This window comes from Nannobrachium achirus (assembly GCF_963921795.1).
Source record: "Nannobrachium achirus genome assembly, chromosome: 24".
Lineage (NCBI taxonomy): Eukaryota > Metazoa > Chordata > Actinopteri > Myctophiformes > Myctophidae > Nannobrachium > Nannobrachium achirus.
The window spans coordinates 19,078,022-19,100,257 of record NC_137831.1 but is presented as its reverse complement, the minus strand read 5'-3'; the positions used below and the strand labels follow the sequence as shown (position 1 = coordinate 19,100,257).

Genomic DNA, 22,236 nt, shown 5'->3' with positions numbered 1-22,236 from the left:
GGTTGGGTTCCCAAACACCTCCTATACATGTACAGTAGGTCCAGTATCTTATCCGCCAAAATGCGTTGCAATGTGTTACTGTATGAGCTTGTAGATCTCCTTAAATAAAGTCAGCACAAAAAGAAAGGAAACTTGACTTTGGTCCATTATATCTCCTTTAATCATTGCGACCGTAGGTCGCACTTACTATCAAAACCTGCACAAACTGTGAGTGAGTCCGTCAGTCCGTCAGTCTGTCTGTCACACCTCACACGTCACACTATTGCCCTGCTCATATCTCCGCAACCGTTGCCCCGATCCATGCCAAATTTTGCACACACGCTCCTTGACTGCCAAACTACAACCTCCAAGGACCCCCGGAGCTAAAACTAAAATACATTTTATTCAAAAGACTATGACTAAAACGAAATCAAGATTTACTGTCAGAAACAACTGCTTTGTAAGTATGAGTTTGTTATTGTCACAAATAGATGCTACCGTACCAAACCTCACATCAGAGAGGCGAAGGCCAGAATGTTACTCAACCTTAGAGATCTTATTGAGAGGAGCTTCTTTCTTTTTTTAAATGCTGTATTCCTTCGAGACAGTGGTTCTTATTAAACCCTCTAAAATAAGAAATAAAAGAAAATACTTACGCTCCCTTTCCCCTTCAACAGCAAATATCTTTGCAGAAACTAGCTGATCTACAAACATGCTCACTTGTCGCAACTTGGGTTGGGTTCCCAAACACCTCCTATACATGTACAGTAGGTCCAGTATCTTATCCGCCAAAATGCGTTGCAATGTGTTACTGTATGAGCTTGTAGATCTCCTTAAATAAAGTCAGCACAAAAAGAAAGGAAACTTGACTTTGGTCCATTATATCTCCTTTAATAATTGCGACCGTAGGTCGCACTTACTATCAAAACCTGCACAAACTGTGAGTGAGTCCGTCAGTCCGTCAGTCTGTCTGTCACACCTCACACGTCACACTATTGCCCTGCTCATATCTCCGCAACCGTTGCCCCGATCCATGCCAAATTTTGCACACACGCTCCTTGACTGCCAAACTACAACCTCCAAGGACCCCCGGAGCTCCAGGGACCCCCAGGTCCCTGGGGGACCCCCAGATGTAAAAAATGACCAAATGTGCTAAACTGACCAAATGACCACCCCAACGGGGCTGCTCACGGGGAATTCCCAGGGACCACCCACTCCTGGTGCTCCAGAACGGATGCAAAAGTGGTGGCGCCCCCAGTGGAGGACCCCCTACACTGCAGCTCACATAAAATGCCGTAACTCCGGCTAGGAGCGACCGGGACAGCCGGGGCCGGTACCTATTCGTCCGCCTTGCCGGCGCGGAGACCCCACCCCTCATTTCTCACATGGCCCTCTTCTAGCGCCACCATGAGGCCGATTCTTGCAAAACACATTTTTGGACACTGCTCCTACAATTTTTGCCCTAAAATCACGCAAATCGGTACACAGTATGTCTACACTCATCCCATCAACATGAATCTCTCCCATATAGCGCCACCTCCAGGCCGAACTGAGTGACCAGCACAAGTAGAAATAAACTTGCAACAAGAATGACCAATAAATATACATTTATTAGTAAAACTACTAATACTGAATACAGTACTACTAGTACTGATGAGACTCTCATCAGTAGGCTAGTGGTTCTCAACCTTTTCAGACTGCGCCCCAAATAATCATATTTTAACTGGGGACCCCTCCACCCTATAAGCGTTCAGGCAACATTTTGTAGGCTATAACACGGTTCTACTGTGAAAATAGACATGTGAGCAAGCATGTAGATCTACTATTTTCACAATGTCTGCCTCTAATACTTGACAATTTGGCCAATGTTTAATTTGTCATTTTAGAGCTATTTTGTCACTTTAGAAATGTGCAGATACCCTCTATACACTTAAACTTTATGTTGGTTTGTTTACTGTTGAGTGAGAAAACAATGTTTCACATTAAGTTAATCATGGCGACCTCCACAAAATAATTTGGGGACCCCTGGGGGTCCCGACCCACATGTGGAGAACCACTGCATGGGCTACTGGGATTCTTCCCTCTAGTAGAGTAGTAGACTAGTGTAGGCCTAGTGTTGGTGCAAACCTCCCTATCTCTTCTAAAGCCCTCCTCAGAATATGGGGATATTAGGGTTCAAGACATAGTAACCCATGAAATTATTGCGCGTGGGCTCTTTCGTGCATGCGCTCGCGGGAGGCAAGAGCTGGATTGTGGTCATCTTTGTGAAATATTGCCCGGCGTTTACTCGCGGAGCGAGTGTGTTTCTCCACCGCGGGGGCGGCGCGATACCCGGCCCCGCAGATCGAAGCGAGAAAGCCGCCGTCTGTAGGGCTCTCTCTCTCGCTCCGTCGCCAGCATGTGTGTATGTGTAGAGGGGAGAGAGAGTGGAGGAGCAGAGCAGCTGCATTCACTGCGCTTAGAATTCTCCGTGCGACTTTTACCGAGTGAGAAAACCCCCGCAACTTTCGGGAGAGGTCTGTGGGATGGGCCGGATGGCTGTAAAATTGCGTGAGAAATGGCATGTGTGGCGTGTGGCGTGAGAAGAGGTTAAATTGCGTGACTCTCACGCTCAAAGCGTGAGACTTGGCAGCCCTGAGAACAGTATTGCAAGACATTTTGCCATTTTGGTTGGCGCTAACCACACGTTATGTAGCTCATGACTCGAATGCCGATGCTTACAAGCTGTACCTCAGTGTAAAGGTGACGAATCAACGATAAAAATGATATAAAACACAATACAATTTGGTATTATTAAAGGGGAGATATAATGGACCGAAGACACGTTTCCTTTCTTTTTGTGCTGAGTTTATAATTGAAGGTTACATGACTTTTAAACCCCCCTCTACCATGCCTACCTTTGGCGAGGAGACCTTCACATGGACAATGATGGGAGCTAGAGAGGTTTTCAGAAGCTGGGCAGGGTGGTTTATCGTGTCAGCATCCAAGACCACGAGCTGGAGGGAACGAGCGAGCTCGAAGATCCTCTCAATTTCACTCTGCACCTCCGCTAGAAAGGAGGGCAGAACCAAATGGACTGTTTATATTGATTGCAATGACTCAATGTCTTCAACATTCACAAGGTTCACAAAGTTTCTGGCATGAGTAGATACTAAAAGCTATACAAGTAAATTAATCCATTCAGGGGCGTCACACCAAATTCTAGGCCCTGGGTGCATTTGTGTAAGTAAGTCTTTGAATATTTCAAATCCTTCTAATTTTTTTTAAAACCTATGTTTCTGCGTCAGTGGTGCTCAAAACTTTTCATGTGAAGGATCCCCAAAATGATATGTATTTGGCCACAGACCCCCATCTCAAAATATTTAGTTCCAGGGACCCCCCAGAAGCACCATTTGAGTTACAAGATTTGCACACATTTTTACGACTTTTCAAAAATAGCAGATCTACAAGCTCGTATATATCTGCTATTTTTCAATAGCTAAAGTATAAAATAATGAAGGCCCCTCCTCCACCTTGGGCCCTAGTAACTCAGTCCCACTCCCCCCCTTCCCCCCCATGTGATGCCCCTGATTCCATTTACTTGTATTGCTTTTGGGAGTGTCATACTGTACCTAGGCTGGAGCGGGTGTTGGATCTCTCGATGATGGCCCTCTTACTGGGATTATTTAGAACGGACCGCTTGGCTAACGATATATCTGCTGTCACTCGTGTGATGGATATCCTGGAACAGAAAAGGAGAAACTCTTTAAGGCAGTGGTCTTCAACAGGGGGTCCGGGACCCCTAGGGGGTCCTCAGTTACTACAGGGGGTCCTCCAAATATTTGAGTGATAGAAACTTTTTTTCTCCTTTTTTATATTAACCACTTGAACCCTAGCGTCCATATTCTGAGAACTTTAGCCAAAAATAGCCGTTGTAGATCGGCTATTTTTGGAAAAGAGCTTCTGTGTAGAGGGGAAAAAGAGCAGACTAAGTACAGAGTGAAAGGTCAAGTTTATTAAGTATTGACAGTTCAAGTGGTTAAATATCTGAAAACACAAATTGACATGAATCCAAAATACACTGATGATTGCGCCGTCAAACGATAAACTATATGGAATATATGAACAGGTTGTGGGGGTCCTTGCTTCATCTCTCTCTCAACTAAGGGGTCCCTGGCCTGAAAACGTTGAAGACCCCTGCTTTAAGGGACTTTTGGAAAAAACAGACAAAACGCAAACCTCAGTTGGAAGTTTTCTAATTTCTTGAAAAGAGAAAAGCTCCTACGTCAACATAAAAAGTACTTTATTTTGCTGGCAGGTACAGCTGGGGAAAAGTTTATTCTCCAAAACTGGGAAGCTGAAAATCCTCCCTCTCAAAGACATTGGTTTGAACGAATTAACTTCCTATTGTACTCCTGAAAAGATCTTGTATAACGTCAGGAGGAAACAGGCAACATATGAGAAAATATGGGGTCCTTTTATGTCTTGGTTACCATCATTCCGCCCTTGTAACTGAATGGGATATTGTATTATGCTGTTAATCATACAAATGTAAGGAGGAAACTTATACTGTAACTGGGGTGTGTGTTGGGTGGGTGGGTTATTTGTTTTGTTTTATTGTACTTGTTGTTCTTGTCTTTGTTATTGTGTAAAATTGAAAATCTTGTGACTAAATAAAAAAAAGAAAAAAAAAGAGAAAAGCTCCTGTGGTGAAAACCTCATTGACTTTTAGACCACCAGGAGAAAGTTGACCTGAAACCAACAACGAAATCATACATTCCGCTGTTACAGAACGCAAAATTCCTAGGGTTATTATTAGCATGATTCCATGAGGTGCGGTGGACTGGAGGCCTCTAATAAGCGTTGCCTTCTGAGCGTATCAAAGCCAGAAATAAGGTGACACAGTGGGTACAGGGGTGTCGCACCAAATTCTGGGCCCCGGGTACCAGGATTCACTGCGTTATTTTGTGCTTTAACTATTGAAAAATAGCAGATATACAAGCTCACAGCGCGGCACGAGTGCTTGTAGATCTGCTATTTATTTATTTTTTAATCATGAAAAAAAGTCTTTTGAAAAACCTATGTTTCTATGTCAGTGGTGCGCAAACCTTTTTATGTGAAGGACCCCCAGAAAGATATGTTTTGCCACGGACCCCAGTCTCAAAATATTTCGTTCCAGGGACCCCCCTGAAGCCGAATTTGAGTTACAAATGTTCGCTTAAAAATACATATATTCAAAGATTTGCAAACATTTTCACGACTTTTCAAAAATAGCAGCTCTACAAGCTCACAACGCGGCACGAGTGCCGCAGATCTATAAGCTTGCAGCGTGGCACTCGGTGCCGTGCTGTGAGCTTGTATATCTGCTATTTTTCAATAGCTAAAGTATAAAATAATTAAGGGCCCTCCACCTTGGGCCCTAGTAACTCAGTCCCACTTTCCCCTCCCTTGTGACGCCCCTGACAGTGGGTAGGTAGTGGTACACATAGGTGTGCTTTGCCCGACAAAGTCAAAGAGCACTGAAGTCTGGCTGGCCTGGTTTGACTGGGAATAAGTGAATTGAATGTTTACACTGTTCTTTGCAAGTGATCAGATCAGATTTTTTTTGTATTCAGACATCGTCGACCAGCATTGGTTGTGGTAATGACGTAACTAAATAGACATACCAGTAATACTTTGTTGTATCTACAGTACAAGCTCACAAGGCACCATGACACTTGTAGATTTATTTTATTTTGAATAAATCAGGCTTCAGTGTCCAAGTGACCAGACTGAGACATATCTTTAGAAATCAGATTTTAATCAGATTTCAATCTAACTAGTAATGTGGCTCAAATCTGATTAGCAAAAATCTGTTTCCATGGGGTATTTTTCTGTTCAGAAAGATAATCTGATTCCAATCTGCATAGGCCAATGAACTCAGGTTTGGGCTGCCAGTCTGAACATAGACCCAGAGGTACTGTATTCAGTGTGAAAATCTGAACTCCTATTCATTCACATTTAAATCAGCGCTGGCAGGGACATGCTGGGCCCCTGATTCAGCCCGGGAAAAAGAGTTGGAGAGGGCCTCATTGCGCGCTATAGAGAGAGATCTCTCTCTATAGCGCTGCTGCTACTCAAAGATTTGCCATTTCAGTTCATGACAAGTGACAAGCCAGTGGGCCAATTACATGAGTTATATTTCTTCGTTGTCGGGTGGAAACCTTGTATGTCCAAAACCGTTTGTTTTGTATTTATCATTTAAAAATGATTTAAACTAGTGAAAACAGACGATCTACAAGCACACAACGGTGCGAGACGTTGTGTGCTTGTAGATCTGCTGTTTTCACTACTTTTGTGCGACGGCCTTGTATGATGAAGCAGGACTTTGCTTTGCGAAAAAGTTAACAAATTTGAAACTTGGAGATACAAGGTTATTTACTTTATTGGCCGCCTAGCCCCAAAATGGAACGAAGGCCGACATTTTATTTTAATTTTTTTCGGCCGGGAATGAACCGGCCGTTAGGGAGTTGTCCCGCTTTTCCCAATGGCCAGCACGTCCCCGGGCTTGTTCAGCTTACCTGCCGTCAAATCTGTGCTTGAGGAAGTCGAACAGAGCTTTCTGCATCATATCTGTTACCTAGGACAGGACAAGAAAGATCTGTCAACTTATTAGTAAAGGCTACAGTTGTTATCCTGTATAGACATCTATTTGTTGCCTTAGTTTGTTGCATTTCTTATTCTTTTCTTATTCTTGGCCATGCTGTGACGCAAGATTTTACTGCCAGCAATGTTACTACCAGCTGTACAATATACCTGCATGTCACAATACAGGGTTCCCACAAATTTATACCAATTAATTTCCAAAACTCTTCCAGAATATTTAACCCAATTTCCAGGACTATATAACAATAATTCAGCTCAATAACAGGTTGCTTACTCCTATGCGCAATGCCCAAAGACAGGTAGCGTATTCCAGTGGTTCTCAACCTTTTCAGGCCGTGACCCCGAAATCATGTTTTAACTGGGGACCCGGCAATAGCCGATCTACATGAGCATGTAGATTTCCACAATTTCTGCCTCTATATATTTGACAATTTGGCCCATGTTTAATTTGTCATTTCAGAGGCATTTACAAAATCAATAACCAAAGACAATGCATAGCTATTCTTTCCAGGACGTTCCAGGACCCTTGATCAATTCCAAAACTTTTCCAGTACTGGAAAAAAAAAAATCTAATTTCAAAATATTTCCAGGAATTTCATGACCGTGGGAACCCTGCTCGATCATCATCAGCAGGTGAAAGGTGCAAAAACTGAGTAAACACAGGGAGCTGATTTACTGCTGAAATAAGAAAAGATACTGGCTGCATCTGAATAGTATTTTTTGGCTAAATGATTGAAATCACCCAGAGTATCTGAGTGGCAGCCATGATAAGAGCCAGTCCTATCTCTAAAGTCTAAAGAAAGGCTCTTCAATGCTTTCTTATCTCCTCGCATGGGGAACACTGCATCATCCTTTACCAAAGGAAAGGAGATTTGCCGCCCCACAATTCCTTCAGTAATATTAAAAAGACAGTACAGTACCTATCAATAAAGGCTCAGCAATGCCTGAAAAAATAACTTTAAAAGACGAGGGAAAGAAATCAGCTATGAGTTATGTGGCGATTGAACACAGATCTGTAATCAGATCATCCTATCATTCCGCCATGACTGTATAAAATTATTTAAAAAAAAAGATCTATGTGTGTTGCACATCATAAAGAATAAACCTCCGGAAGGAAATAATAACCTTGCACTCCTTGTGCAAATGTGCATGATGGACTGATGCATCTTTATTCCAGTTTTACATAATGAACGCCTTTAAAGGACAACTTAGTTTTTTTTTTTTTACAAGGGTTCATATTTTAGATAGTCATTAGAGAAAAGAAAAGATGAGTGTTCAAATGTTTTCATTTACTTATTTCTAACGATTTGCATACATGCCCCCAGGTTGGGATACATGCAAGTGGCTATTCCCAAGATGCACCGCAATCTTTCATGGGCAGATGTGACTTATGGGGGCTGGTGTGAATAGTAACAAAGAAATTGCTGGCTTGTTGTGTCTAAAAAGACATATTTAGCCACTTGTACGCATGCCCCCACCCACTGAAATCAAAATACCAAAATCGCTAATAGCAGTAAATGAAAACATTTAACATCTTTTCTTTTCTCTAATTATAATCTAAAATATGAAGCTCTGTTGTAAAAAAACAAAGTTGTCCTTTAACATCGATGACCTTTTATTATACAGGCATCATATTTTCTTATATTTTTCAGGCATGGGCCTGTTTATATAACCTACATGATATTACATAGAATTAATAGGTCCTGTGAGTGTATTTGTGTGTGTGTGTGTGTGTGTGTGTGTGTGTGTGTGTGTGTGTGTGTGTGTGTGTGTGTGTGTGTGTGTGTGTGTGTGTGTGTGTGTGTGTGTGTGTGTGTGCATGCTTGTTAGGTATAAGATATTAGTCAATAAAATGTAATATATAGCAATTGTCTTAAATTGTTTTGTTAAATGTATGTCTTCTGAGCCTTGGAAAAAAAAAGTCAATTTATCTTTATCTTTTATCCAAACACAGACAGTTACACCCGCATGCATAACAGACGAGAGAGAGAGAGAGAGAGACACACACACACACACACACAGAGAAGCATACATTTACATACAATCTCACACACACACACACACACACACAGAGCATTCAGGGGCTTCGCTGCTCTACCGTTCTAATTTCAAAGCTTGTTCTACTTCTGATGCATTTGCACCCAGAAGGTTGTTACCGCGGCAACAGTGCACACTGGGGGAGGGGGGGGGGGGGGGGGTGATTGTGTTCTCTCCTTACAGGAGAGGAGGAGAAGATAGAGAGATGGAGGAAGGGAGAGGGGGAGGAGATGGAGGGAGAGGGGGAGGAGATAAAGAGATGGAGGGAGAGAGAGAGAGCGAGAGAGAGGGGTATGGAGAGGTGATGGATGAATTAAGCTACAGATCATTCATATCGTTGTTGTCGGGTGGAAACCTCGTATCTCCAAGTTTCATGTGTACGTTCTTTCGCAAAGTAAAGCCCTGCTTCATCATACAAGGCCGTCGCAAACAAGTAGTGAAAACAGCCGATCTACAAGCACACAACGCCTCGCGGTGCGAGGCGTTGTCACCCGACAACAACGATATCCTAAAGAATGGATGGAGGGCTGGAACTATCGAATATTTTCAAAGCGATTGTTATCCCATCAATGATTTCTTTAGAATAATAGTGAAGACCAAACAAACCTAACGTAGAGGTTATCTGCACATGTCTGTGACAATTTAAGGACGTTTTAATAGTAATAGGCCTACCTCTAAAATGACAAATTAAACATAGGCCAAATTGTCAAATATTAGAAGCAGAAATTGTGAAAACATGTGTGTGGCTCGGCTGGAAGCTAGTGATCTATAAGAGGGTCTGTCTGCGTTTGACCTGGAGCTAATCTATCACACCGTTGAATCATTACCAGATTTCTCGTGCACACTGCCAGTAAGCCGAAGAATTACTGTGCCTCAGTAATGTTGGTACCTAATTGTGGGCTCGCCTGGAAGGCAAGCACACGTATGTTATCTTCATTATTTATTTCTATATTTATATACTAGTCAGTATCTCCTCAAAACTTTGGCGCGCTTCATCTCTTAAACGCTTACACCTTTCAACACCATTCAAATTTTTATGTGTTCAGCTTACTGAGGACACGTGTGCTTGTATTTTTGGTTTTGAAATGTTTTGTAGTATAAATATAAAAAAATAAAAATGTTTAACTTTAAGCACCCAATGCATTTCCAATGGGTTTAGTGAGTGGGGACAGAGTGGAGAGAAGGATAATAGACCCATGTTTATGTTAAGGCGCTGTGGCTGCAGTGTTCACACTTCAGATATGCTATCTATATCATTGCGTTCACACAGGTCTGCTCTCTGATTTGATCCAAATGTCTAAGCTGTGTGATGTATAAAACTATAGTTATAGTTAAAACTATAAATAAATGTCCCTCTCCACTCTACTGATTACACAGCTGTGATCAAGAATCAAGTCCGGGCGATGGGAAGTAAATCCCATAGCCATATATCCTAGAGCCCGCAGGGACAGTCAGCCATATTAGTGGTTGTTGTTGGTTGTCAGGGAGATATCAAAACCAATGCATTTCCAAGTCAGATCCACAAACACAATAAAAGCCATGCTCCACTCCTCAGTCTGGAGTGGCCACATAGAAGAACGCCTTGGTTAAAGACATAGTGGAGGACAGATGTGATCTGGGATTGTTAGCCTACAGTATATGCACTCAATATACTCCACTACAGTTGGAGTCCATTTGACAGTTGCTGGTTCCCAAACACAGAATCAAAAATGTAGATCTAGAACACATAGAATATGTACAGTACAGTAAGGTTCAGTAGAGTACAGTAAAAGTACAGTAAGGTTCAGTAGAGTACAGTAAAGTACAGTAAGGTACAGAAAGGTACAGTACAGAAAGGTACAGTAGAGTACAGTACAGTAAGGTACAGTAAAGTACAATACAGTACAGTAAGGTACAGTAGAGTACAGTAAAGTACAGTAGAGTACAGTAAGGTACAGTAGAGTACAGTAAAGTACAGTATAGTAAGGTACAGTAGAGTACAGTACAGTAAGGTACAGTACGGCACAGTAGAGTACAGTACAGTATAGTACAGTAAGGTACAGTAGAGTACAGTAAAGTACAGTACAGTAAGGTACAGTACAGTAAGGTACAGTAGAGTACAGTAAAGTACAGTAAGGTACAGTACAGTAGAGTAGAGTAAAGTACAGTACAGTAAGGTACAGTAAGTTACAGTAGAGTACAGTAAAGTACAGTAAGGTACAGCAGAGTACAGTAAAGTACAGTACTGTAAGGTACAGTACAGTACAGTAGTGTACAGTAAAGTACAGTAAAGTACAGTAACGTACAGCACAGTAAGGTACAGCAAGATACAGTAGTGTACAGTAAAGTACAGTACAGTAAAGTACAATACAGTACAGTAAGGTACAGTAGAGTACAGTAAAGTACAGTAGAGTACAGTAAGGTACAGTAGAGTACAGTAAAGTACAGTATAGTAAGGTACAGTAGAGTACAGTACAGTACAGTAAGTTACAGTACGGCATAGTAGAGTACAGTACAGTATAGTACAGTAAGGTACAGTAGAGTACAGTTAAGTACAGTACAGTAAGGTACAGTACAGTAAGGTACAGTACAGTACAGTAAGGTACAGTAGAGTACAGTAAAGTACAGTACAGTAAGGTACAGTAGAGTACAGTAAAGTACAGTAAGTTACAGTAGAGTACAGTAAAGTACAGTAAGGTAAAGTACAGTAGAGTACAGTAAAGTACAGTAAGTTACAGTACAGTACAGTACAGTACAGTACAGTAAGGTGCAGTACAGTATAGTAAGGTACAGTACAATACTGTAGGGTACTGTACCTTACAGTACCTTAAAGTATCCTATTTGTTGGGTTGGAATCGAGCCCACACTGTTTCGAAGGAACAGTATTTCTAGTTATAGTATGTTTTTATCAATCACATTTTGTTTGTGTTTGAAAAACAGTTTAATTAACACTCAGGATTTGACTGTGTACAGGGGGAAACAGACAAGACAGAGGAAATGACAGACTAGGGATGGGACGATAAACGATATTATAGTTTATCGTGAAAAGAAAAACTCATGATAATCGTATGGTGGAGATTTAATTTATCGTGATATCGTCCTCCGTCATGCACTGGGATCAATTCACCTTGTATTTGCCAAGCTGCATTTCCAGCACCACTTAAACCCTCTTGGTAAAAGGTACTTATACGTCTTTTTTCCATTCTCTATCAAATGTCTTTGCCAAAAAATAGCCGATCTACAAGCTGCGACGCGTTGTGAGCTTGTAGATCGGCTACTTTATGGCAAATGTTCCGCCCCAGGATAATGGATTTTGATGATCGCGATATCGTAAATCGCGATTTCTTTTGTCACAATAATCGTGATATGAAATTTTCATATCGTCCCATCCCTACAGAGAGAGAGAGAGAGAGAGAGAGAGGAGGTGGCTTCTCGTCAGCCCTTGGAGTGAGAGCAGATGGTCGAGAAGAACCACGTGACTGAAAGAGGGCTACTGTATGCCCGCTGACAGCCGCTCACCTCGTAGCCCTTGAGCGAGGGTCCCACCAGCACCACAGGCCTCATGGAGGGAACCACGTCGTATGGGGGCACGTGTTCTGTCTGTGGGGGAGAAGAGGGGAAGGGGTGCCGGTCAACCACCAAGTGGACTCACTCTGGGCAAAGGAGACGGACATCAGCAGCAACATCTAGCCATCCAATAGCCCACACCTTAAAGGAACGTACCACCGTCAATGCATGTCATTGTCCATTCACGGCCTCAACCGTACACTGTATATCTTACATAAACGGAGGCGATTTTAGCACATCGGCTGCCCAGGATTAATCAAGATGTTATCGGCAGGTGCCCATGGCAACCCGCCATTTTAGCTGTTTTGGTAGCTAAATGGAAAAAGTTATCCGAGTAAATGTAATCCGAGTATGTCCTGTTTATTTTCACTATAGTATTTTCTGAACGTGATATAAAAGTCAGAAAAATTCACATTTGTTTCGCAGCGCAACACGCATGTCTATGAGGGAGACAGGACTTCCCGGTCACGTGATCTCGCTCTGCATTTCGGGAAATGGAGTGTTTCTTTTCACCGCGGTAGCCTGGTACAGTAGCTACAGATTAATATAGTTTACACTGTACAACGTGTCAAACGCGTCACTGGGCACTGGGAGTTTTCCACGTTGGCACGTCGTGGGCACCTGATGATGGCTTTATTTTTAGATTTGTTTTGTTTTGTATTTTCTTTAATGATTTAATTAAAGCAAAACCTGATAAGTACATGCTGGCTAACGTCACAAAGCCTCCTGATGAGAGGCGTTGTGTGCTTGTAGATCTGCTATTTTCACTACTTGTGTGACACTTTTGTATGATGAAGTAGGTATTTGACTAAAAAAAACATACACATTTGAAACTTGGAGATACAAGGTTTTTTGACAGACAGAGACGATATTCATAATTTTCACTCCCAGCACCTTATATTTATAGCATATTCTAGCGATTTATGTTGTGAGGAAAACGTTGAGATAATAGCCAATTTGGTTAGAACTGACTGAAAATAACTTTGTACTTCAAGTTTAAAATTATACTAAATATGTTTTTAAGTGTCCAAATAATATTATTATATTAATAATATTATCGAATTATCTCACGGCACCCCTGGACTGCCATCACGGCACCCAGGGTGCCCCGTCACCCACTTCGAAAACCCCTGCATTAAACCATAGCATGCTTTGGAAAATGGTGGCAGGAAAATTTCGAGTATAGCACGAGTCATAGTCAATGGACTAAACATGCCAGACACCCGGTATGGTCCTTTAAGATCTACACAGGGTAGCATTGCTTAATATAACACAATGAAAAGAATCAGCATGAGAGGATGATTGCAGGTTGTTATATCCGGTTAGATTTCATTAGAACAGTGGCTGGTGGAATGGAGTGTGTTGTGTTGAATGGGATGTCAACACTGTTTCGCCGATGGAATTTTCATTATACCACGCTTACAGTATAACTTCTATAATACACTAGCCACTATGTAATATTGCAATACCATATAGTACCACAATACCAATACCAATACCAATGATTATTATAATAGCATGTCATACTACAATACCATGTAATATATACAATGTAATATTACAATAATGTAGTATCGGGATAACATGTAGTATCACAATACCATGTTGTATCACAATACCATGCACTATTATAAAACCAGTCGTATGTCAATTAGTAAAATGTTGAATGTCATGGAAGGTTAGAACATCCACTGGAACAGAGGCAGACTAATGGTGAAAACAGGCAGGCTTATGATTTTTTTAGTTTTTTGTACCGTCATTCCAATGATTTAAATTTGTAAATGTATAGGGACATTTTTACACATATTTTAACACTAGCTGCTGCCCCGTATGGACAATTTATACTGTTATAGTGTATAAATTGAACATTTGTCCACAATACTTCAGAATCCTCTAGTATCAAGTATTGTGAGGGACCGGTATTGCAGATTTTGGTAGTGTGGTAGTAGCGTGCAATGCATCCTGGGATGTGGCATGGAGTCCTATATAGCCCGAGTTATACTTGGCCGCACATCGTGTCCCCCACCGAGAACAGCAGATCAAACAAGCCCACATCACATCACGCTACAACACATTCAGAGCTTGCAGATCGGCTATTGTCGGCACAAGACACTGGCGCACAAACAAGTATAAATCAGGCCTAACTGCTTGTTATTAACTCCTATTGTTGTTGTTTTTTTTAGTTTTTTCTTTTTGTCTTTTCTACTGGCAATAACAAGATTCTAGTGGATGGCAAATGATCCGGTGTCACCGTCACCAACTTACCACTTTCTGTTTCTGTTTTCCTGTGAGGAGGGAAGAGAACAGATAATCGTCAGTCACGAAACATAGCAGGAAACGTTACATCATCAAAGAAAAAGAAGGAAAAAAATACTTCAACGTGTCTGAGCACTTGAAACCCATCAAGGGCATGACTAACATCAAAATATCGTCACTGTCGGGCCGAAACCTTGTATCTCCAAGTTTCGCATTTGTACGTTTTTTCGCAAAGTAAAGCCCTGCTTCATCATACAAGGCCGTCACACAACATCTGTGAAAACAGCCGATCTACAAGCACACAACGAGGCGTTGTGTGCTTGTAGATCGGCTGTTTTCACTAGCTTAAATCATTTTTTAAATCATTAATACAAACAAACGGTTTTGGACATACAAGGTTTCCACCCGACAACGACGATACGTAAATACATCATGTGTACAGTATATATATTGTTTTAATTTAAAAGAAGGATCTCTGTGTCCTATTGTGATATTCACAAAGTGGGGGGAGGGGGGAGTGTCATAGCCTTGTCGTTGGTTTCACACTGTGGTAAGCCCCCACGCTCAGAACGCCTGCAGTCCTCAACTGGAGGAAGAGGAGGATCATGGGAGAATGTACCAACAACTCTACAAACTCTACGCAACGCAGCAAATGACAACATGAACTTATAGGCTCTATGTAGCTCTGGTCCATCGCGTCACCTCCAGTGACGCTCTGACAGAACCGCCGGCAAATGAATAGACCGCGTTTTCTCAGCCCCTACTAGCGCTCAACTTGAGTCAAAATAAACAAAACTACTTCATTACTCACCAAACCAAAGGTAGTTTGAGTTGTTGAACGTCTATTCTCCACGGTGGTGAGCCCCTCTTTACCCCACCCAATCTGCCAAATACACTATTTGTGGCATGAAATAAAAGTGCATCCAACTCGGCCGCCGCTAGGGGCTGAGAAAACGCAGTGTATTAATTTGCCGACAGGTCTGTCAGAGCGTCACTGGAGGTGACGCGATGGACCAGAGCTAGGCTCTATGCAGAGGCATGGGAATGCTTTAAGCATGGTTCTCTTTCTCTCTCTCTCGCTCTCTCTCTCACACGCTTTCTCTCTGTCCAGGGGCGTCACAAGGGGAAGGAAAGTGGGACTGAGGTACTGGGCCCCAAGGTCGAGGGGCCTTCATTATTTTATACTTAAGCTATTGAAAAATAACAGATTTACAAGCTCACAGTGCGGCACGAGCTTGTATATCTGCTATTTTTGAAAAGTCGTGAAAATGTGCGAAAATCTTTGAATATATGTATTTTTTAAGCGAACGTTTGTAACTCAAATCCTTGCTTCTGGGTGGTCCCTGGAATTAAATATTTTGAGATGGGGGTCCGTGGCCAAATACATATAATTTTGGGGTTCCTTCACATGAAAAGGTTTGAGCACCACTGACATAGAAACATAGGTTTTTTTTTTTTTTTTACTTCAAAGACTTGCACAAATTGTCATGACTTTTCAAAAAACAGCAGATCTACAAGCTCGCAGCGCGGCACTCGGTGCAGCGCTGTGGGCTTGTATATCTGCTATTTTTCAATAGTTAAAGCACCAAATAACGCAGGGAATCCTTGTGCCCACCCAGGGCCCAGAATTTGGTGTGACACCCCTGTCTCTGTCTATACGATGGCTCGGGTGATGGAGGCTGGGCTAGTGTCTAAGCTAGCGGCTGCATGGCGAGTTAAGAAGCAGCCGTGCCTTTTCCTCCCCCTCCTTGTCCGATGCGCTCACCTGCGGAGGAGATGAGGGGTCGGATTGAGGCTGACACCTCATCCTCCACACTGGAAGAGGAGTTCCCCCCTGACTTACTGTGAAAAGACAACAAGGGGATAAAAGGAAGACACAAACATACCATGGCATTAATGTGGAAAAAATAGAAGTGAGGGGGAAAACGTTAAACAAAAAAATCTAATCAAACGATACAGGGCTAATATATCGATTGTTATCAATCAGGATCACACAGCTCGGAGATGAGGTGCTGATCAAGGACAGTTAAGGGGTGTCATAGTACAGTCTGCGGTGATAAGCTATCACCGCGGTGTAGTCTTTTAAAGTCAGAAAACTACAACATTGCGTCATTAGACCTAGACATCTCTCCTCAGTTTTTACTTCCAGACATCTCCCCATCACCCCGTTCACTGATTGGTCGATCTTGACCAATCAGTGTGCCCCCTGGTTCCAGAGGCACAGAGGCGCGGGCGGTGATAGGACTTCACCGTGAGTCCGTGACTATGATGGCCATCACATTTTTAGGTGGTAACTTATCACCTAAAAGTTGAGGCTCTTCACCTCGGACTCTGATAAAGCCTTATTGGGAGAAGCTTTGGGAGAAGCTGGGTTAAAGGGGGACTATTGAGCAAACGCACATTCCGCAACATGTATTTTGGAAGATTATTAAACTAAATCTAAGCTATTTTCTTTCATTAGTTTTTTGTCAGCCTGTTGATGTTAGCGGGTTTAATATTTACAGCAGCTATCTCCACTGTAAACATGTTAGGGATTCATCATGTTGTATCAATAACAGGCATAAATAGACTACACCCCACAACTACGTGTGTGTGTGTGTGTGTGTGTGTGTGTGTGTGTGTGTGTGTGTGTGTGTGTGTGTGTGTGTGTGTGTGTGTGTGTGTGTGTGTGTGTGTGTGTGTGTGTGTGTGTGTGTGTGTACACATAGCCTTTGAGACCTGGGGCAAGTTTTGTGGAAAATTAGAAAATAATCGATGGGATTTATTTTTTAATCTAGAAGATAATTTTACTTCCATGTAAAGGTAAAAGCATCTAAAGGCACAGGCTGAGCTTGGTTGCTCACGTTTAATTCATAATGGGTGTGTTACCCAGATACCCGCTATATATCTTAAACTTTATGTTGGCTTGTTTACTGTTGAGTGAGAAGAGAAAACAATGTTGCACATTACGTTAATCATCTAGGGACCCCCAAAATAATTTGGGGGCCCCCCTGGGGGTCCTGACCCACAGGTTGAGAACCGCTGGCTTACATCACAGTGTAAGCAACACAGCCTGATCTTTTACCTTTAGATAGCAGCAAACTAACAAACTTGTCACAAAAAACTAGTTCCCCTTTTAACAGGGTGATGACTACCAATGCAATGAAAAGGGTCAGGCTTAAATCCCAGCTCAAATTCAGACTTTCTCAATCTAACACAAATCCAGCCCAGGTTAATGGTCCGAGGTCAGATCCCTTTGTCTGAGAGAGTCTAGGAAAGACACAAAACCAACCTAACCTAGAGTAGCTGTACAATTATGCAGAATTAGCGTTAAACCCAGCAGCCGAGCTCCATGCGCAGCTTGAATGGATGCGCGTAGGGCATAAACCCTAGGTGACAGAAAGTTCAAGAGTGATTATATGGACATGGCTGCTACAGTAGGAGGATGGAGGGATTACTACTAAATCCAGCTCTGAAAAATTTACAAATTGCTACATTCTACATAACCTCGCCTCACCAGGCTTTCTGGGGGAAAGCCTAGTATTCGTTTACTAAAGAGGTTGGTTGATCCGGTCTAGACCGGATGATATCTTACGTCATTTTGTATTCAAAACGGACTACACTTTGGCCGGAACTACCGACCGGAATCAGTTTTATCCCAGTTAGCGCATGCGCAAAACCAGGTTAAAACTGATTCCGGTCGGTAGTTCCGGCCAAATTGTAGTCCGTTTTGAATACAAAATGACGTAGGACGTCATCCGCTCCCGACCGGATCAAAAGCCCGAAATTGGAAGCGATCCCAGGCTACATTCTACACAGTGGTGTGCAGTAACTAAATAGATTTACTTATTTTTACTACTTGAGTATATCTAATTTCTGATACTTTTACTTCTGCTCCACTACATCTTGGATCCAAATATTGTACTTTTACTATAAATGACACTTTTACTCCACTATAATTAATTGAAAACTTAAGTTACCAGTTACTTTGCAGATATTAATTATAGTATTATAAAACATACATTAACCACTTTAGCCCCATTTTATACCTAAGCTATTTGAAAATAGCCGATCTACAATTTTGTACTTTTATGTTTTGATGCCAATACTTTCGCACTTTTACCCAAGTACATTTTGAATTCTGGACTTCTACTACAAGTAACTACCGGTACTTGTATTTCTACATTGCAGTATTGATACTTTTACTGAAGTAAAACATGTGAGTACTTTTTCCACCACTGATTCAGCATGAAGAGAAAAGCTGAGAAATGGATTAATCTGGTGATTCTCAACCTGTGGGCTGGGGGCCACTGGTGGGCCGTGAGGATATTGCATGTAGCCCCACAAATAATTGGCAAAACACGAACACAAGATTTGAATGATAATGAAATAACAATTAATAGAAAACAAATAATGTAAAACAAAACCATGGAGTTTTTTTGCTTTAAAACCTTGAAAAAATGCTTTTGATACTGATATATAGGAACTTTCAAGTATACTACGTTAGTTCCTTTGAACCAAGCTGGAATGAGAAGGGGTATTTCACTTTCTAAAATAATCAGGCTTTTATGAACACCCTGAACAGTATTTAATTTGCTTGATTCAATATGTAAATGTTATCAGGCCCTCCTCCTGCAGGATGCCTCCCCATACACACCCATTGTAACTTAAAACTCCATTTTAACCATGATAAATTCATCAAAAACACCCAGTATGAGGCACCAGAAAAAATAATGGGTGTTTTTAATGAATCTATCATTCATGGTTAAAATGGAGTTTGAAGTTACAATGGGTGTGTATGGGGCCCTCATCCTGGAGGAGGACTGATGGCATTTACATCAAATATCTAAATATTGAATGAAGCAAATTAAAATCTGTCCATAGTGTTCACAAAATCCTGATTAGATGACCAAAAGTTTTTTTGAAAGTGAAATATCCGTCAGTATACAGTTGCTAATCCATATAGAGTACCTAATAGATTTTTTTAGGCATAGGCAGCCAATGCATCAAAACTATTTTTTTGCCATCTGATTGTATTAAACGACATAAAACTCCAATATTGAGGCTGTATGGAAAACTTGAAGTATCCTCTTTCTATCTGAAAAGTGTTTGTTTCATAAAAGACCACCGTAGACATGTAATGAGTTACTATCTGTCAATAAATCCGAGCAGACATGGTTTTTTTTCCTAAGTGTTTGGAAGCGCTCGTCTTCATACCGCAACGTCCCGCTGCCTCCTACATAATGTGAACATTAGAACCAGGTGGTACACTGGACCGTGAGTGATTTCCTATGAGCGCTTCCAAACTCCAGCACATGTCTACGGTGTTTTTTTATGAAACAAACACTTTGCAGATAGAAAGAGGATACTTGAAGCTTTCCATAGAGCTCCAATATTGCTGAGTTTGATGTTGTTTAATACAATCAGATAGCAAAAAACTGTTTTGATGCTTTGGCTGCCTATGGGAGGTATTGCAACCCTAAAAAATCTAGTGTTGCAATTTGCGGCTACTAATAGCCTATGTATTTCAGAGGGTAATTGACTTGGCTTGGCACATACAGACTCAAGCCTCAAGCATGTGACAAGACACAGTGGAACTGAGAAAGAAATATACACCTTAAAGGTCCATCCAATCCATACTGTATCAAACACCATTTGCATCTTGATAGGAAGTAATCGTATATAACATTTATTCCTCTATGCCTGCTAATATGGAAAGGCCAAAATTAACCCAAGTCTGGTCAGGAGGACAATGGACACACACTGGGTCAGCAGTATTTATAGATTCATAGACTTGTTTATGAATCTATTTATACTGCTGAGACAGAAGGAAGCCAACAACAACAGACTTGTTTGACCCTTAACCACTTAAAATCTTAAATCGTCGATACTTAGTAAACTTGATCTTGGTCTGCTCTTTTTTACCTCGACACCAAATCTATTTGCCAAAAATAGCTGATCTACAAGCTCTCAACGCCTCGTGCGACCTGAAAATGTATTTTCTGTTTATTAAAGAGCTGGAGAGACTATTACTGAACAAACACTCCATAGCAATGATCAGAATATATAGTTATTTAACACTGATTTTAACAAAGCAACAGTTTATTGTGCAGTGCCTGTTAGCATTAGTGACTTGTTAATTCTCTGGATAGATATGCAGGCTCTATTTTTTTTATTTCCTTTTTATTGTAGACTCCATCCAGAACCCATTTGTGAGGACTGGGTCTTGCAAGGACTTAGGCATAATCTATACTTCGTCGCACAACCATTTTGACAAGTGAGGCTCAACGAAAAATGTTGTTTTCAACTCGCTTGACCTTTTCGATAAGAGCCAAACAAAAAACATTGATTTGAATTTCAACAGTTGAAAATAGACAATTATTTGTATCGAACAAAAGGCTGGTGCGTTGTCATATAAATCAGTGGTTCTCAACCTGTGGGTCGGGACCCCCAGTGAGGTCCCCAAATTATTTTGGGGGGGGTCCCCAGATGATTAACTTAATGTGCAACATTGTTTTCTCACTCAACAGTAAACAAACCAACATAAAGTTTAAGTGTATAGAGGGTACCTGCACATTTCTAAAGTGACAATTTAAGGACTTTTTAATACTCTAAAATGACAAATTAAACATTGGCCAAATTGTCAAACATTAGAGGCAGAAATTGTGAAAATAGCTGATATACATGCTCAAATGTGAGCATGTAGGCGTTGTGAGCATGTAGATCAGCTATTTTCACAATAGAACCGTGTTATACAAAATGTAATGCCTCAACTCTTAGTGCTCGTCAGGGTGTGTGTGTGGGGGGGGGGGGGGAAGTCCCCAGTTAAAATATGATTATTTTGGGGGTTGCGGCCTGAAAAGGTTGAGAACCACCGATAGAAATGAACCTTAAATTTTTGTATATATATTTTTTTCTTTCTTCCGTGGTCATGTGTCTTTCTTACCCTTGCATGCGGCCTCTTTTCTGCTCCTGCTGCAGGCGGATGTTCTCGAGCTTGAGTGGGCTGGGGATGAAGCCGATCTCACAGCCCTCCTTCACCAGCCGGCCGATCCACCAGTCATTGTTGAACTTCTGAAGAGGGCAACGATAAGGACAAAAAGGGGAGTAATTACGCTGAGCACTTTCTCTCCTTTTGGCAGAGTTCTCTACCGTAAAGACTGCAACTATCGATTATTTTCTTGGCCATTATTCTATCAGAGAAGTGTTTTTTTCCACACACGTCACACGCGCGCGCGCACACACACACACACACACTCTTATTTTACTAGAATCGATTATTTTTTATCACAGATTATTAACTCTGACAAGAACTACATGGCAACTTACAATGAATCAATGACAAACCTGGAAAAGAAAACATTTACAGTATGTAGTCAAGCCCACACAGAATGTCCATGTTTTTAATTTGTCTGGACGGGTACACATTAAAGTGTATTACCCCCTCAGGCCGGGAACACATTTTTGTGTATTATATGTAGTACAGTAATTTTTGAAAAAAATATTTTAAGTTTTTCAGATTTTTGTCTATGAAAGCCAAAGGTGTAAGCTATCAAATATTTTTGGAATTGTGTTTCTAACTGCTACAGAGGCCGAGTAATACGTTTTCCAGAAAAACAGTGGGTAATTTTCAAATCGGAGGTCTATAAGGCTTTATTCAAATCGGACTTAGGCCTAAATTGGTTAAATCAAACAAAATAGCAATGCCAACAACAGCCTACCGTACACCTTTTGAGTTGTCCCAATGGGTGTGTAAAATAGAGGCATACAGTATTCAGTAGTGTACCCTCATAATGTTTCTGACCCACTCATGTA

At 41.4% G+C, this 22,236-nt stretch overlaps 1 protein-coding gene across 4 annotated transcripts in view; it reads right to left on the bottom strand.

The window, feature by feature from the left end:
• The window catches only part of LOC308309308 (voltage-dependent L-type calcium channel subunit beta-4-like), a gene marked incomplete at both ends in the record, with an annotated part of 43,548 nt that overhangs the window by 7,317 nt on the left and 13,995 nt on the right, over positions 1-22,236 (bottom strand). For all 4 annotated transcript variants that reach the window (XM_080754851.1, XM_080754853.1, XM_080754852.1 and 1 more), the window contains 7 exons: positions 2,877-3,028; positions 3,591-3,700; positions 6,519-6,577; positions 12,139-12,219; positions 14,452-14,471; positions 16,208-16,284; positions 21,368-21,495. In XM_080754851.1, coding sequence (XP_080610977.1) covers positions 2,877-3,028; positions 3,591-3,700; positions 6,519-6,577; positions 12,139-12,219; positions 14,452-14,471; positions 16,208-16,284; positions 21,368-21,495 — 627 coding nt within the window. The remainder of the gene's footprint in view (positions 1-2,876; positions 3,029-3,590; positions 3,701-6,518; positions 6,578-12,138; positions 12,220-14,451; positions 14,472-16,207; positions 16,285-21,367; positions 21,496-22,236) is intronic.